The sequence below is a fragment of the Gadus chalcogrammus genome, chromosome 10 (genome assembly GCF_026213295.1).
Source record: "Gadus chalcogrammus isolate NIFS_2021 chromosome 10, NIFS_Gcha_1.0, whole genome shotgun sequence".
NCBI lineage: Eukaryota > Metazoa > Chordata > Actinopteri > Gadiformes > Gadidae > Gadus > Gadus chalcogrammus.
The window spans coordinates 11,344,189-11,363,313 of NC_079421.1; the positions used below are offsets into that span (position 1 = coordinate 11,344,189).

At 46.1% G+C, this 19,125-nt stretch overlaps 1 protein-coding gene across 1 annotated transcript in view; it reads left to right on the forward strand.

The window, feature by feature from the left end:
- The first annotated feature begins 969 nt into the window (after positions 1 to 969).
- Positions 970 to 19,125, forward strand: part of si:dkey-237h12.3 (teneurin-3) — a 73,598-nt gene continuing 55,442 nt past the window's right edge. The window contains exons 1-3 of the mRNA XM_056600471.1: positions 970 to 1,122; positions 13,758 to 13,996; positions 18,521 to 18,637. Coding sequence (XP_056456446.1) covers positions 13,825 to 13,996; positions 18,521 to 18,637 — 289 coding nt within the window. The 5' untranslated portion in view covers positions 970 to 1,122; positions 13,758 to 13,824. The remainder of the gene's footprint in view (positions 1,123 to 13,757; positions 13,997 to 18,520; positions 18,638 to 19,125) is intronic.

Genomic DNA, 19,125 nt, shown 5'->3' on the forward strand with positions numbered 1-19,125 from the left:
TGTTAATGCTAGTCTCTCACAGTGCAGTGATGTTAATGCTGGTCCCTCACAGTGCGGTGATGTTAATGCTCTTCCAGTGCGGTGACGTTAATGCTCTCACAATGCGGTGATGTCAACGCTAGCTGCTATCTCCGTGGACCTAGAGCCAGCCGGTTCTTGCCTTATGGGCCCCAGAAGGCATGGAGATGGCGCCCGTTTGCGGCCCAGTGGAGCGGAGAGAGACGTGTCAGCACCCTGCGTCCCCCCTTCTAAACGGGAGATAGATAGATAATCACTGCGCGCCATTCTGGGGACGATTACAGCGCTTTGTGCTAGAGAGGAAACCTGTTCCCGGCTAATGGGGCTTCTGGTCGTTAGTTATGTGAGGCTCTTCTCCGCTGTAATCAAATGTGAACATGGCGTGTACAGCCAGTAAAGGAACAGCTGCCGGCTGACCGACCTTCTGTCAGCCGCCGCCGCCGCTCGGTGACCGGCCGTGAAGACGTTCGCCTGTTCCCGTCCGGAACGCCACGCCACTACAACGTTATTTTCCAAACCCGTCTGCGTCGTCAACTCAATGGAAGCCTTGACGGCGTTCGCAGGCTTCCGGCGGCGGTCTTGGCTTTGTTTTCGCAGAATGATAGGTCGATTATTTGTGAATGTATTTGAATAATGTTAATAGGTAAACATTTAAATATGTCATTTGATGTTATTTTATGGCCGTAGAATTCTTTCTAGATGAGTGTTTGGAGTAGTGATTCAAGCCAAAACATCAAAGCGTTGTGCTGGAAACTTTATCAAAGGTATAATTGGATGCAGTGAGAATGTTAACGATCATTAACGATAATGATACGCATTCATCTTATTCTCTCTCTTCACAATACCTCTGACCTTTGACCTCCCTCTTCTCTCCTCAGCTGACCATCACCCCCGACACCAAGGCCCGCCCCCTCTTCCCCCGGCCCCGCCCCCTCACAAGCAGCACCCGTCAATTACCGCTCTGAGTCGCAGCTCGCTGGCCAATCAGAGGAGCCCGAGCCCGCCCCCCGCGCTGGACCTGGCGGCTGATTTGCCGAGCACGGCGGAATGCTCCCAACTGCAGGACAGCTGGGTGCTGGGCAGCGATGCTGCGCTGCAGAGCAGGTAGGAGGTGGGGGGGGGGAGTTAGCTCTTTTGTTAGCTCCTCGGTTAGCTCCTCGGTTAGCTCCTTGGTTAGCTCCTCGGTTAGCTCCTCGGTTAGATCCTTCTTCAGCTCCTCGGTTAGCTCCTAGGTTAGCTCCTCTGATAGCTCCTAGGTTAGCTCCTTGGTTAGCTCCTAGGTTAAACCCTCAGTTAGCCCCTCGGTGAGCTCCTCAGTTAGCCCCTCGGTAACCTCCTAGGTTAGCTCCAAGGTTAGCTCCTAGGTCATCTCCTCGGTAAGCTCCTAGGTTATCTCATCGGTTAGCTCCTTGGTGAGCTCCTCGGTTAGCCCCTTGGTAACCTCCTAGGTTAGCTCCTAGGTTAGTTCCTAGGTTATCTTCTCTGTAAACTTCTAGGTTATCTCCTAGGTCAGCTCCTAGGTTAGCTCTTAGGTTAACTCCTAGGTTAGCCCCTTGGTTAGCTCCAGGTTAGCTCCTCGGTTCGCTCCTAGGTTAGTACCTCGGTTAGCTCCTCGGTTAGCTTTTCGGTTAGCTCCTCTGCATCCAGGCGGCAGCCCTGGGTGAGGGTTTGTTGCGAGACCTTTCTGCTGTGTTAGGAGATTAGAGCCAGAGCTCAGAGCTCCTCCAAGGCTCCTGAAAGTGTGCCGACCTGAAAGAGCTCAGAGACCACAGCCCATCAACTCCTAGAACTGACCCAACATGGTTCTAGGAAGTAATTATTACCTTCACAAGCTGAACACTCGATTATAATGCAACCGAACGCAGTTGAAAAAAAAACAGTTGCCTGCAAATTGTGCTTGAATGTTGGCCCTTACTCAGAATAAGGGGATGTTTTCAACACACTGATGAAGACATTCTGGTTTAGTATTCATGAAGACCTTCTGGTTCTGTACTTAAAGGCACCCAGTGCAACTTTCGAGGCTTAAAAATAAACATTCAATTTCTAGTCTTTTTTACACGTAGTGGTAACCCTTCCTTTTACAGTCCCCTAATTACTAGGTATTTACCCGGTACATACATGGTAAATTATAGTGTATTACTGGGTAATTACCACTGGTAATAAGAAGGTAAATACAGAGGTAGTTACCCGGTAAATACATGGTAAATCATAGTGTATTACTGGGTAATTACCAATGGTAATAAGAAGGTAAATACAGAGGTAGTTACCCGGTAAATACATGGTAAATCATAGTGTATTACTGGGTAATTACCACTGGTAATAAGAAGGTAAATACAGAGGAATTATCGGGTAAATTATAGTGTATTACTGTGTAATTACCACTGGTAATAAATAGGTAAATACAGAGGAATTACAGCTGATGTACCAAGTAAAACCTCCACTATTACCCATCAACTCAACTAAGTAGCGTGTAGTTGTAACTGTTTTAGGTTGGTAATAACTCCGATATTGTGTACTTCCTAGGAAATTAGGCAACCAATTCTTAGAAACACCCATTATCCAAGGTTTATGTTGGTAACAGCCCAAATTTAATGATGTATCTAGAAATTAGCATAGTACTTTCCAATAAAATACTTTTTCTTAGTTATTATTCATAGCTACACCCATTTAGAAAGGGTTTATTCAGTTTACCACTATGGAATTACTTACCTGGTAACAACCTCTGCAGGAAGTTTTCCTCTAGTGTCATGGTACATCTTCTTAAATACTGGGTACAAAGCCGTTTGTTTCCATGGTATTACCAGGTTCTTACCATATCATTTATAATAGATACATTCCATTGTCCATGCAGTCAACACAAACTTGTACCATGTACGTTCTGCGACGTTACCAAGTAAAACACGACAATTTACCCAGTAAGTAAGCTGAAACTGTACTGTAAAAGGAAGCCTCGTTTGTTTCCATGGTATTACCAGGTTCTTACCATATAATTTGTAATACATTATTCCCTTTTCCATGCAGTCAACACAAACTTGTACCATGTACGTTCTGCAACGTTACCAAGTAAAACACGACAATTTACCCAGTAAGTAAGCTGAAACTGTACTGTAAAAGGAAGCCTCGTTTGTTTCCATGGTATTACCAGGTTCTTACCATATAATTTGTAATACATTATTCCCTTTTCCATGCAGTCAACACAAACTTGTACCATGTACGTTCTGCGACGTTACCAAGTAAAACACGACAATTTACCCAGTAATTAAGCTGAAACTGTACTGTAAAAGGAAGCCTTGTTTGTTTCCATGGTATTACCAGGTTCTTACCATATAATTTGTAATACATTATTCCCTTTTCCATGCAGTCAACACAAACTTGTACCATGTACGTTCTGCGACGTTACCAAGTAAAACACGACAATTTACCCAGTAATTAAGCTGAAACTGTACTGTAAAAGGAAGCCTCGTTTGTTTCCATGGTATTACCAGGTTCTTACCATATAATTTTTAATACATTATTCCCTTTTCCATGCAGTCAACACAAACTTGTACCATGTACGTTCTGCGACGTTACCAAGTAAAACACGACAATTTACCCAGTAATTAAGCTGAAACTGTACTGTAAAAGGAAGCCTCGTTTGTTTCCATGGTATTACCAGGTTCTTACCATATCATTTGTAATACATTATTCCCTTTTCCATGCAGTCAAGTCAACACAAACTTGTACCATGTACGTTCTGCGACGTTACCAAGTAAAACACGACAATTTACCCAGTAATTAAGCTGAAACTGTACTGTAAAAGGAAGCCTCGTTTGTTTCCATGGTATTACCAGGTTCTTACCATATAATTTGTAATACATTATTCCCTTTTCCATGCAGTCAACACAAACTTGTACCATGTACGTTCTGCGACGTTACCAAGTAAAACACGACAATTTACCCAGTAATTAAGCTGAAACTGTACTGTAAAAGGAAGCCTTGTTTGTTTCCATGGTATTACCAGGCTCTTACCATACAAGTTGTAACTGGTTATTCCCTTTTCCATGCAATCAACACAAACCATATATGTTCTGCAACATCGTTCACCAGTAGTTAAGCACTTTAATTGTTGTTATAAAACCCCAAACCACTGTTGATGAAAGACATTAAAATTAAACAAAATCAAAGGCTTATCTTTCAAACAATGCATATCTCACAAACAGGCACTGAACACTGAAGAAATCGGACAAACAAAAGAGCAGTCCACATCAACTCAATTTAAATGTTACTGATGGTGTTTTCATAAAACACATGACAGTGTTATGGCAAGTGACCACAAGGAAGACTGCTTCAACCTCTACAATTTGAATAAGTGGTGAATGCCATGCAGCAATCTGCCTATGGGAGCATCTTCGTGGTCATTCGCAAACCAATGAGTCCACTCGATGAATGAGAGATGACTCTTTAGTGTCTTCTCTGTGAGGTATCCCTGCAGTCTCCACTTCTGGGATTTGAAGGCTGACCAAGACCTGACCAGGTACCTCCAAATCTCCCCTTCAAGAATCAGAAGACAAGAAAATAAACATTAGGACTGTCAATTAATGAACATTTCTAGAACATGTAGAAGTCAAGGATTATTTTGTTTATCAGTTAAGAAAGGATGCTGGTCCTCTGGCCATTGTGTTTGGTCATATTGAAAAGAGAAAAAGGCATAGCCATAAATACAGTTAATAGGACGGGAGGGGACAGGCAGTTAGCTCCGGTTAGCCCTTTAGCATCGAGCTAGCGGAGCTTCTGTCATTCAAATAACTCGGACATGTTTTTTAAAACCTATAGCACCCAATTTATTAAAATATCCGGATTTAATCGGGCTCTCTCCCATAAGTACAGTTAATAGGACGGGAAGAGACAGGCTCTGTTAGCCCCGGTTAGCGCGATGCTAAAGAGCAGCTCTACCGGAGCATGCCACCTCAACAGGTGCAAGTTAGCCTCCGGTTTGATATTCGCCGGATATTCGGTTTACCACCCAATCGGATTCATCAACATAAGTGCAATACATTACGGGCTTAGTATGTTGAGGACGGTTTAGGACACCGTATCGCGAAAAATCACAAACACATGTTGTCGCCATCGATGTCTGTGCAACTACGTCATTTACGTTCTCTGGCTGCTACCTGTTTTAGGGACCGTCAACAAGTTACACTCACCGACTGGTGGCAGAGACGTTACCATGGAATTGTTTCTGGAAATAAATCATATAAAATAACATAAAAATCACAAAAAAATACATTTTGTCACCTGATTGTAGTAGTAGTTGCCAATGGTGGGCTGCTACTTACTGCAGGTAACTTTGCTAATATATTGCATTATTGTTAAACGGGATGCAATTAATAATTTCAAATATAGTTTGGTCGATTTTTGTCGAATATTAAACTATTAACTGCATTATGATTAACTATATTGCAATATATTTGTGTGATTCATTTCCTGAAACAATTCCATGGTAACGTCTCTGCCAACAGTCGGTGAGTGTAATTTGTTGACGGTCCCTAAAACAGGTAGCAGCCAGAACGTAAATGACGTTGTTGCACAGACATTGATGGCGACAACATGTGTTTGTGATTTTTCGCGATACGGTGTCCTAAACCGTCCTCAACATACTAAGCCCGTAATGTATTGCACTTATGTTGATGAATCCGATTGGGTGGTAAACCGAATATCCGGCGAATATCAAACCGGAGGCTAACTTGCACCTGTTGAGGTGGCATGCTCCGGTAGAGCTGCTCTTTAGCATCGCGCTAACCGGGGCTAACAGAGCCTGTCTCTTCCCGTCCTATTAACTGTACTTATGGGAGAGAGCCCGATTAAATCCGGATATTTTAATAAATTGGGTGTTATAGGTTTTAGACAACATGTCCGAGTTATTTGAATGACAGAAGCTCCGCTAGCTCGATGCTAAAGGGCTAACCGGAGCTAACGGCCTGTCCCCTCCCGTCCTATTAACTGTATTTATGGCTATGCCTTTTTCTCTTTTCAATATGACCAAACACAATGGCCAGAGGACCAGCATCCTTTCTTTACTGATAAACAAAATAATCTTTGAGTTCTACATGTTCTAGAAATGTTCATTAATTGACAGTCCTAATGTTTATTTTCTTGTCTTCTGATTCTTGAAGGGGAGATTTGGAGGTACCTGGTCAGGTCTTGGTCAGCCTTCAAATCCCAGAAGTGGAGACTGCAGGGATACCTCACAGAGAAGACACTAAAGAGTCATCTCTCATTCATCGAGTGGACTCATTGGTTTGCGAATGACCACAAAGATGCTCCCATAGGCAGATTGCTGCATGGCATTCACCACTTATTCAAACTGTAGAGGTTGAAGCAGTCTTCCTTGTGGTCACTTGCCATAACACTGTCATGTGTTTTATGAAAACACCATCAGTAACATTTAAATTGAGTTGATGTGGACGGCTCTTTTGTTTGTCCGATTTCTTCAGTGTTCAGTGCCTGTTTGTGGGATATGCATTGTTTGAAAGATAAGCCTTTGATTTTGTTTAATTTTAATATGTCTTTCATCAACAGTGGTTTGGGGTTTTATAACAACAATTAAAGTGCTTAACTACTGGTGAACGATGTTGCAGAACATATATGGTTTGTGTTGATTGCATGGAAAAGGGAATAACCAGTTACAACTTGTATGGTAAGAGCCTGGTAATACCATGGAAACAAACAAGGCTTCCTTTTACAGTACAGTTTCAGCTTAATTACTGGGTAAATTGTTGTGTTTTACTTGGTAACGTCGCAGAACGTACATGGTACAAGTTTGTGTTGACTGAATGGAAAAGGGAATTATGTATTACAAATTATATGGTAAGAACCTGGTAATACCATGGAAACAAACGAGGCTTCCTTTTACAGTACAGTTTCAGCTTAATTACTGGGTAAATTGGTGTGTTTTACTTGGTAACGTCTCAGAACGTACATGGTACAAGTTTGTCTTGACTGCATGGAAAAGGGAATAATGTATTACAAATTATATGGTAAGAACCTGGTAATACCATGGAAACAAACGAGGCTTCCTTTTACAGTACAGTTTCAGCTTAATTACTGGGTAAATTTTCGTGTTTTACTTGGTAACGTCGCAGAACGTACATGGTACAAGTTTGTGTTGACTGCATGGAAAAGGGAATAATGTATTACAAATTATATGGTAAGAACCTGGTAATACCATGGAAACAAACGAGGCTTCCTTTTACAGTACAGTTTCAGCTTACTTACTGGGTAAATTGTCGTGTTTTACTTGGTAACGTCGCAGAACGTACATGGTACAAGTTTGTGTTGACTGCATGGACAATGGAATGTATCTATTATAAATGATATGGTAAGAACCTGGTAATACCATGGAAACAAACGGCTTTGTACCCAGTATTTAAGAAGATGTACCATGACACTCGAGGAAAACTTCCTGCAGAGGTTGTTACCAGGTAAGTAATTCCATAGTGGTAAATTGAATAAACCCTTTCTAAATGGGTGTAGCTATGAATAATAACTAAGAAAAAGTATTTTATTGGAAAGTACTATGCTAATTTCTAGATAGTACATCATTAAATTTGGGCTGTTACCAACATAAACCTTGGATAATAGGTTTTTCTAAGAATTGGTTGCCTAATTTCCTAGGAAGTACACAATATCGGAGTTATTACCAACCTAAAACAGTTACAACTACACGCTACTTAGTTGAGTTGATGGGTAATAGTGGAGGTTTTACTTGGTACATCAGCTGTAATTCCCCTGTATTTACCTTCTTATTACCAATGGTAATTACACAGTAATACACTATAATTTACCGGATAATTCCTCTGTATTTACCTTCTTATTACCAGTGGTAATTACCCAGTAATACACTATGATTTACCATGTATTTACCGGGTAACTACCTCCGTATTTACCTTCTTATTACCATTGGTAATTACCCAGTAATACACTATGATTTACCATGTATTTACCGGGTAACTACCTCTGTATTTACCTTCTTATTACCAGTGGTAATTACCCAGTAATACACTATAATTTACCATGCATGTACCGGGTAAATACCTAGTAATTAGGGGACTGTAAAAGGAAGGGTTACCCACGTAGTAAGTTTCAATAACCATTACATACCGACATTCAAGCAGAAAAGATGAGACGTCGTTGTGTGGTGAGAACTGATAGAAAATCGATAACAACAACAAGGCCGCCATTTTCTTTATTTTTTGTAACCTACAATAAATAAAGCAGGCTTCCATTCAATGGAAAAATGGCTTCTCCCCACCGGCGATTGTTGTTGTTTACGATTTTCTATCAGTTCTCACCACACAGCGACGTCTCATCTTTGCTCCTTGAATGTCGATATGTAATGGTATGGAGTTATTGAAACTTACTACGTGTAAAAAAGACTAGAAATTGAATGTTTATTTTTCATTGAATGTTTACATAAAGTTGCACTGGGTGCCTTTAACTGTACTGGAACTGGTTCTTTACGTAACACTGCTGAACGCTGTTTGTCATGTGGTGGACCAGGTGGTCTAACCCCTCCGTGATAGAGAGTCCTTCCAGATGAAGCTTTGGTAGACCAGCTGATCTAACCCCTCTGTGATAACGAGTCCTTCCAGATGAAGCTGTTGTAGGCCAGGTGATCTAACCCCTCCGTGATAGAGAGTCTTTCCAGATGAAGCTGTTGTAGGCCAGGTGATCTAACCCCTCCGTGATAGCCAGTCCTTCCAGATGAAGCTCAAGGTTTTCCCACGGGGCCGATGGTCGTTTGATCTTTAAGAATTGATTCAGCCGCGCAGAGATTCTCAATACGCTGAGCTAGGCAGGAAGTGCATGGAGCAGCACTCTCATCACCACAACGTAAACATCTCATATTGTTGTCTTGTTTGTTCGTTACGACTTGAAATCAATTTGCGTCCCGTTTAATGAAGGAGTCATTAATGAGAGTGTGAAGTGCTTAATGTGCTAATTCAAGTGATTTCTGCTGCCTTTTAAAGCAAGTATTCTGCTATTGAGTTGAGCACTTGTCTCCTCTTCAGCGAGCTAAGAGCCAGCAGCCTTTTACTGCCTCTCTGCTGAACCTCCTCTCAGCCGAGAACACGTCTCAAGAACCCAGAGAACCTCTCCCAGGCTTGCCTTGACCTTGAGTTGTTATGGAATATGAAGTGAAATGGAAGAAAAATCCTTACTTCTCTTGATACCTCTCAATACAATAATTCTCCAATTATTGCAACACATCTGAAATTGTTGTGTGGTGTTTCATGTGCTGATGGAGGGGATGCAGGTGATATTTAACGTTCCATGTCGTGTAAGACCCTTCCTCCACATCTCCCCCATAGTAAAACGGGTCAATTAGGTCTCTTCAAAGCGGACGGCCTGGACCTCATCTGGGCTGAGGGGAGGCCCGGGAACAGGCCATTAGCGGCCGTGGGGAAGGTCATTATTCTTAAGCTCTTCCAGAGTCCTTTATCTCAAATGGACTGCGCTTGTGAAATGACTACACACCAGTTATGCAGGGAAAGTCCCTATTAGGCCAAGGCCCTCATGTACGTTCATCCAATAACCCGTGGACCACAGACAGATTTGACACTCTGAATCACCCCGTCCCCACGTCATCACCACGGAAACATCCGGTCTCAGTCTGAATCATGATTAAGTCTCTGCTCTGTTCCTTTACAGAACATACAGTTCAGGCTGAGAGAGAAGTTCAGAGTGTGTTTCTGATCTGAAGGAACGAGCCCTGCTACGGATAGAGCTCTGAATAGAGACCCAGTTATAGACCCAGGTAGAGAACCAGGGGGTAGAGAACCAGGGGGGTAGAGACCCAGGGGCGTAGAGACCCAGGGGGGTATAGACCCAGGTTGAGAACCAGGAGGGTAGAGACCCAGGGGGGTAGAGACCCAGGGGGTAGAGACCCAGGAAGAGACCCAGGTAGAGACCCAGGGGGTAGAGACCCAGGGTGTAGAGACCCAGGTAGAGACCCAGGTAGAGACCCAGGGGGTAGAGACCCAGGTAGAGACCCACGGGGTAGAGACCCAGGTAGAGACCCACGGGAAAAGAACCAGGTAGAGACCCAGGTAGAGACCCAGGTAGATGGGCTATTCGAGAAGCATAATTAAACATCCTCCCTTGCTGTCATTATCTCTTCCTATTGTTTGGTTTTCCTCCTGTTTAATTTTATCAGTACCCCCCCTCACACACACACACACACACACACACACGCACACACACACACACACACTAACACACACACGCACACACACACACACCCACACACACACACACACACACACACACACACACACACACACACACACACACACACACACACACACACACACACACACACACACACACACACACACACACACACACACACACACACACACACACACACACACACACACACACAGTGTTATCAATGGTCTTCTGGTATTAGCATATTAATGTGCTTTTCTGTGTCCAAGTGTCCGTAATCAATTACAACTGATGGGTTCGTGGGTTTGGCTCTGAAGCCCGAGGCCCTTCAGCATCTGTTCACAAGGACCTCAAACACACACACACACACACACACACACACACACACACACACACACACACACACACACACACACACACACACACACACACACACACACACACACACGCACACACACACACACACACACACACACACACACACACACTGACTCTGGCCCCTGAGGTGAGACAGGCAGTGGGCCTGTCTCACAGCTCTGCACCGGGCTGCCAACACCGGTCTTGCACCGGGCTGCCAACACCGGTCTGGAGAACGGCTTCAGATAGAGTACCCCTGCTCCTGGGGTCCCCCAGACTGAACCCAGGTCCAGGTCCAGGTCTACTCGGTCCCCATGACATACCCATGTCCAGTTCCAGGTCTACGCGGTCCTCCTGGCTCAGGTCCGGGTCCAGATCCAGGTCCAGGTCTAGGCGGCCCCCCTGACAGACTTGTCATTTCAGCAGCATGGTCTGTAACCTTCACCTGCTCCCTGGGAGGCGAGGTGTGTCAGAACATCCAAACATGACATTTGTTCCTCAGCGGACGAATTGATCAGCGGCCTACCGACCAATCAGCAGCCCGGGAGAGACAGGGATCGGGGGGGGCGAGGGGGAGGGATGGGGAGAGGCAGGGAGGAGGGATGGGGAGGGCGAGGGATGGGGGGAGGTATGGGGAGGGAGGGGGGAGGAGGGAGGGGAAGGGATGGGGGGAGGTATTGGGAGGGAGGGCGGGGGGAGGGAGGAGGGAAGGTGTTGCTAGCAGGGAGTTCCTCTGTCGGCTGTTTGGTTCAGAAGAAGCCCCCCTATGGAGAAGGTGTGCGGCCTGGCCACACCCCCTCACTACAACATCCCTGGTTATTACCGTTACCACGGAAACGGAGGAGCTTATAACCGTAGCACCAATTTAACCCACCGCCTGGTAGGTACTGTTGTAAAGTGCCTTCATGTTGTGGATCCAGACCTCTAGCTCTATGTGTCCTTATCTCTGACACAACCACACATTCTGCTTTAAATAACGGTAATACTAGTGCTTTAGAAATCTCAGATGTGAACTCCTGGTACAATACTGATTATAATTTAACCTCTGACCACATTTACTGCAATTAAAAAATCCATCGCAAACACACCTTTGTGTAAGAATCACGTTATTAAGACAACTGAGCAGGAGACAAAACGAGAAAACGTCTTTAAATGAACAACAAACTAAATAACAACGAATCCCAGGCCATTGAAAGAAACCAATAGAAAGGCCATCGATCGGCCTCCAGGGGAATCCATCCAGGTCCTGATGAGTTCTCTGCTGGCCTCGTGCTCAGAGAGACAACCTTAGAGAAGAGAAAGGATCCGTCTGAAAGAGTTGTTAAGAACAGCTGCCATTGTCTGCATAATGATCCTGACGGACCTGATTCACTGAGAACCACAGCTCTGTAATGGTAACCACAGCTATTACCTGATATAGTTACTGTTAACCACAGCTGTTACCTGATTCAGTTACTGGTAAGGCTCGGTTATGGTCGTAACCACCGCTATGGTAACCACTGCTCCTTTACGGTCCTGATGCATTTACTGTAAATCAGCGCTCTGTTACGGTCCTGATGTATTTACTGTAAACGAGCCCTCTGTTACGGTCCTGATGCATTTACTGTAAACCAGCGCTCTGTTACGGTCCTGATGTATTGAATGTAAACCAGCGCTCTGTTACGTCCTGATGTATTACTGTAAACCAGCGCTCTGTTACGTCCTGATGTATTACTGTAAACCAGCGCTCTGTTACGTCCTGATGTATTACAGTAAACAACTGCTCTGTTACGTCCTGATGTATTTAGGACCGTAACAGTCACTTCTGTTCCTCGCACACACCGAAGAAGGAGCCTATGTGGGGCTGTTTGAGCTGAACAGACATGTTACCGTTTCTCTCTCGATTAAAGACCACTTTGGGCGCGTCAGTGCGTTAATCCAGAGGCGAGCGCTGAGCTGAGGTCAGCTCTCAGGTCTGAGGCTTCAGCAGCCGGTCGCTACGCAGTGAGACGTAGGAAGGTCTTCCTCCGTTAACCTCGGGGCGGTGGCACGAGTGGCCACACCGCTTAATTAATTGACTCAAGAGCTTTAAACGTTAAGAGCATGGTCACCTGCGAGTGCCTCTGATTAGAGGCTCTTAATGAGGCCAGGCACCACAGCCTGTTAGCCACCACTACCGTAAAACACCTATTAAAGACTTCATGATCCTCATCGCCCCTCATCACAACACATCTGGGCCTCGTCCGGGAACGGACTGCCACCTTCACAGCCTCAACAACCTCCACAACCTTTACCCCACAACCTCCACCCAAAACCACTTTAATAATAATAATAATAATAATACATAGGTTTTATACAGCGCTTTTCTCGGTACCCAAAGACGCTTTATTGATACTTTACCCCCACAATCTCCCCATACCTCTACAGTCTCCTCTATTCCCTGACCTCCTCTATACCCCCTCCACTTCCTCCTCTATACCCTGAACTCCTCCTTACCCTGACCTCCACAGCCTCCTAGTCTATCCTTTCTCCCATCTCTCCTCCATTGACTCTAGACACCCAGTACTTTTGTATAGTATGTTACAGGACATGAAGGTTTGCAGTAGTTCTCCTTGATTGTGATATTATATTTAAAATATAAAATCTTTGAGTTGGCGATAGCTACGTATGGCATATAACGCCTCATGCTCAAAGTAACGTGACAAACCCACCTGGGAGTGTAAAGATGACCGGTGTAAACCCACCTGGGAGTATAAAGATGACCGGTGTAAACCACCTGGGAGTGTAGATGACCAGTGTAAACCCACCTGGGAGTGTAAAGATGACCGGTGTAAACCCACCTGGGAGTGTAAAGATGACCGGTGTAAACCCACCTGGGTGTGTAAAGATGACCGGTGTAAACTCACCTGGGAGTGTAAAGATGATTGGTGTAAACCCACCTGGGAGTGTAAAGATGACGGTGTAAACCCACCTGGGAGTGTAAAGATGACCGGTGTAAACCCACCTGGGAGTGTTAGGATGACCGGTGTAAACCCACCTGGGGGTGTTAGGATGACCGGTGTAAACCCACCTGGGGGTGTTAGGATGACCTGTGTAAACCCACCTGGGGGTGTTAGGATGACCGGTGTAAACCCACCTTGGAGTGAAAAGATGACAGGTGTAAACCCAGTTACCATGTTTCTGTTTCTCTGCAGACACTTCCTCTTTAAGACGGGAACAGGAAGTACGGCATTCTTCGGCACGGCAACGCCTGGCTACACCATGGCGACGGGGGCAGTCTACTCCACGCCCGCCCGGCCCCTCCCACGCAGCTCGCTCTCCAGGGGGGCCTTCAAGTTCAAGAAGTCCCCGCGCCACTGCTCCTGGAGGTGCACTGCCCTGGGCGCCGTGGGCGTGGCCACGCTGCTGTCACTCATCCTCTGCTACTGCATCGGTAAGACCTGATTACACATCTACTGAATCAATAATATTAGATCTATTGTATCAATAATGATATATCTACTGTATCAATAATACACTTACTGTATCAATAATAGTACATCTACTTTATCAATAATGATATATCTACTGTATCAATAATACGCTTACTGTATCAATAATACGTTTATTGCATCGGTTAGGTACAACCTGATCCTATCTACTGTATCAATAATTATACATCTAGTGTATCAATAATAATATATCTGCTGTATCAATAATGATAAATCTACTGTATCAAAAATACTATATCTACCGTATCAATAATACATTTACTACATCTGTACAACCTTATTATATCTATTGTATCAATAATAATATATATGCTGGATCAATATCATATATCTAATGTATCAATACTAATTGATCTACTGTTATTGATAATACGTTAACTGCATCGACCTATTCCCAATTCCCTCCTCCGAACGTGACCGCAGCCCAGCACTGCAGGTGTTTGAGGTGCTCTCTGCCTGGGTTGTACATGAGTTACGTGATGGTATCGGCTCGGCGCCTAGACCTGCGTACTCGCCGATCCCGATAATGCAAGAACTGAACCGGTCAAATACGTACAAAACACAGGAGCCTACAGATCAGTGCCCTGCAGGTCAGAAAGATGGATAGTTGGTTAATTGTTGGTTAGTTGATAGTTAGTTGCAGGCTCCAATAGGTTTAGGAGTCTTTCTAAGATAGATAGTTGGTTAGTTGTGGGTTAGCTGCAGGCGCCAGTAGGAATAGTGTGTCTCAGATAGATAGTTGGTTAGTTGTTGGTTAGTTGTTATTTTGCTGCAGGCTCTAGTAGGTATAGTCTGTCTCAGATAGGTAGCTGGTTAGTTTTTATTTAGCTGCAGGCTCCAGTGGGTATAGTCTGTCTCAGATAGGTAGCTGGTTAGTTTTTATTTAGCTGCAGGCTCCAGTGGGTATAGTCTGTCTCAGATAGGTAGCTGGTTAGCTGTGTGTAAGGTGCAGGCTCCAGTAGGTATCGTCTGTCTCAGATAGGCAGCTGGTTAGCTGTGTGTAAGGTGCAGGCTCCAGTAGGTATCGTCTGTCTCAGATAGATAGCTGGTTAGCTGTGTGTAAGGTGCAGGCTCCAGTAGGTATCGTCTGTCTCAGATAGATAGCTGGTTAGCTGTGTGTAAGGTGCAGGCTCCAGTAGGTATCGTCTGTCTCAGATAGATAGCTGGTTAGCTGTGTGTAAGGTGCAGGCTCCAGTAGGTATCGTCTGTCTCAGATAGATAGCTGGTTAGCTGTGTGTAAGGTGCAGGCGGTCTGGGCTGTGTAATGTGTCAGCGGCCGGCCTCACCTTTAGAGGTGGACACAGCAATAAAGCGGTGTAATGTATCGGCGGTCCGTGTCTATAATCCTCGTCCCCCAGCGCTGATATAAAGGTTCTATAGAGCTGGTCCCGCGATGCGCAGTGTCACCCACTCGTATACGGGAGATACGTCTCGCTAGGAAGACTCTAACAGCGTTTTATTGACGACCAGAGAGTACCTCTGGAAGAGGATATAAAGCACCACGTATCACTGCCTTCCCCTCGCTGCTCAGCTCCTCATACTGCCTACCCCTCTCTCTCCTCTCTCTCCTCTCTCTCCTCTATCCTCTCTCTCCTCTCTCTCCTCTCTCTCCTCTCTCTCCTCTCTCTCTCCTCTTCTCTCTCTCTCCTCTCCTCTCTCCACCACCTGGTTCCTCCCTTTCATTCATCAAATTACCAGGACGGGGCGAGACGATCCTCAAGTTGTGTTTAAATGTTTGAATCTGGTTCCTCTCTGATGTCGTTCTTCTCCTCCCTTGTTCCCCTCAGCGGAGGGAAGGTGGGGACACCAGATGAAACTCTTAGCCAGGCTGAGTTAGAGGAGCAGGTAGGGCTTCTGGGGCGGGTGGAGGAAGGAATGGAGGTGGAGACGTCAGTGGTGGGGGGGTGGGGGAGAGGTGGGGGGGTGGAGATGAGGTGGGGTTGGTGTAGCAGCAGCTGAGAGCTTTGCAGACGCCTAAGGAGACAGGAGGAACTTTCTCTCTTTCTTCACTTTCATCCTCAGCTATAGCTGCCAGCACACAGACACACACATACACACAGACACACCCACAGACACACACCTACATCCACACAGACACACACACACACACACACTCACACACACACACACACACACACACACACACACACACACACACACACACACACACACACACACACACACACACACACACACACACACACACACACACACACACACACACACACACAGACACATACATACAGACACACACACATGGAGACACGTATACACCCACACACACAAACAGATACAGACACAGAAACAGATACACACACACACACACACACATACACACACACACACACACATACACACACACAAACATGGAGACACGTGTACACATAAACACACACACAAACAGATACCAACCCAAAGACACACACACACACACACACACACACACACACACACACACACACACACACACACACACACACACACACACACACACACACACACACACACACACACACACACACAACCACATACAAACACCACGCACACCACAAATACACACACACACCACATACAAACACACACACACACACACACACACATACACACAAACACAGACTTCGCTCGAGGACGAACCGCAGTGCAAAGCCATCATTTTAGGAAGCTTAATAAAAGGTTTTCTGTTCGGACTTTGTTGACTATGAGGTTCTACCGCTTCAAACGGATCACTAAAGACACGCAACAGGCTGGGGAGTGGAGAGGGGGGAGAGGGGGGAGAGGAAGGGGGAGGAGAGGGAGGAGAGAGGAGAGGGAGGAGTGAGGAGAGAGAGGGAGGGGGAGGAGAGGGAGGAGAGGGGAGAGAAGAGAGGGGAGGAGAAGAGGAGGGAGGATGAGAGGTTAGAACCGGCTGCTCTCCTCAGTTCCATTATGATTGAAGTTCTCCTCAACTCGTTCTTGAGGAGAGGACTAATGGTTTTAAAGTAGCAATCAATCTAGTTTTAAGAATTGAGTCATCGACAAATCATTGCATGGACAATAAGGAATGTCCTTCTTGGTATTATGGTTAGCATGATTAAGATCATAAAGAGGAGCAGGAAGTGCGTCTGCAGACAGGAAGTCGGGATACGAGGCGCTGGGGAAAGACCATCAGGTTCCTCCTGTCAGGGTCAGCGGTGGCATCGCACACGAGGAGGAGCTCTGTTGGTATTCATGAGGGTGTGGTCGGTGGAGCCGTTATGTATATGTGTGGAGACATGAGCTGCCCCACCCGCGGATGTAGAGCGCGACGCTACGCCCTGACGGAGACGTTACACGCAGAGACATCCATTATTCAGGACCGTCGCTCGGGCCAGGGTGTAGCATGGAGCCAGGAGGGCTAGCTGGTTAGCTCCTCGCAGCAGACAGTGGTTCGCTGTGTCTCCACCTCAGGTGATGGTGTTGGTGGAGGAGGGGGGGGAGATAAAGCGGAGGTAATCTGGATGCTTTCCCAGCATGCACCCTGGCTTCTGCTTTTGAAGGTTATGAGAGACCTGGCCACAGAGCTAGACTCTCTCTCTCTCTCTCTCTCTCTCTCTCTCTCTCTCTCTCTCTCTCTCTCTCTCTCACTCACTCTCTCTCTCTCTCTCTCTCTCTCTCTCTCTCTCTCTCTCTCTCTCTCTCTCTCTCTCTCTCTCTCTCTCTCTCTCTCTCTCTCTCTCACTCTCTCACTCTCTCTCTCTCTTTCTCTCACTCACTCTCTCTCTCTCTCTCTCTCTCTCTCTCTCTCTCTCTCTCTCTCTCTCTCTCTCTCTCTCTCTCTCTCTCTCTCTCTCTCTCTCTCTCTCTCTGTGTCTCTCTCTCTGTCTCTGTCTCCGTCCCTCTTTCTCTCTCTCTCTGGTGGGTGGGTTGTGTAGAGGTGGTGGTGTTTAGGGGTCTTCCTGGACAGGGGGTCTTGATGTTGGAGGTGCGGTACATTGGTGTGGTGGTGTTGTAGTGGTGGTGGAGGTGGTTGGTGTAGCGATGGTGTAAGTGGGTGGTGTAGTGGTGGTGGAGGTGGGTGGTGTAGTGGTGGTGTAGTGGTGGAGGAGGTTGGTTGTGTAGTGGTGGTTGAAGTGGCTGGTGTAGCGATGGTGGAGGTTGGTTGTGTAGTGGTGGTGGAAGTGGCTGGTGTAGCGATGGTGGAGGTGGGTGGTGTAGCGATGGTGTAGGTGAGTGGTGTAGTGGTGGTAGAGATGGGTGGTGTAGCGGTGGTGGAGCTGTTGACTGGACCGGGGGTGTGGTGGTAATGAGGCCCCAGAGCAGCGGCTCAGGGCTGCAGGTCCGGGCATCGACCCTCCGGTCCCTGGAGTCCTCCGCACCGCCACCCCATAATAATACCATGTGCTGTAAAGTGCCTCCTCTGTGTGTGTGTGTGTGTGTGTGTGTGTGTGTGTGTGTGTGTGTGTGTGTGTGTGTGTGTGTGTGTGTGTGTGTGTGTGTGGTCCCCACAGCGATGCACATTCTGGGTCTGAACTGGCAGCTGCAGGAGGAGAGCGGTCTGTTTGAGAACGGGGTCCGCCCGGCGCCCAGCTCGGCCAGCCTGGTGCCCCTGCTGACCGGAGAGCACGGTGAGCACACGGCAGGCTAGCCCGGAACACTAGCCCGGCACGCTAGCCCGGCACGCTAGCCCGGCACGCTAGCCCGGCACGCTAGCCCGGCACGCTAGCCCGGCACGCTAGCCCGGCACGCTAGCCTAGTTCTTTCAGATCCGTTCACTTTCACGTCATTTGCAGGGGAATCAGAAATTATGGAATAAATGTTGCATGTAGCCTACTTTTGAATGTTCTGGCAAAATTACCCAGGTTAAGTGTAAATATTAAGCATATATATAAAGCACATATGTACCTTTTTCTTCATGAATATCCTTGATACACAATGGGGTGCAGTAAGAATTAAATATTAGCGCTAATAAGCAGTGAAGCACGTTAGCAACTAGACCAAACGAGACTCGTAATAATAAAAAGGTAAAAGGTAAAAACAATACTTTATTAAATCATACAATTGTGATGTAGAACAAAATAGAAAGAAAACATAAAGTGCTTGCATGATATTGAAG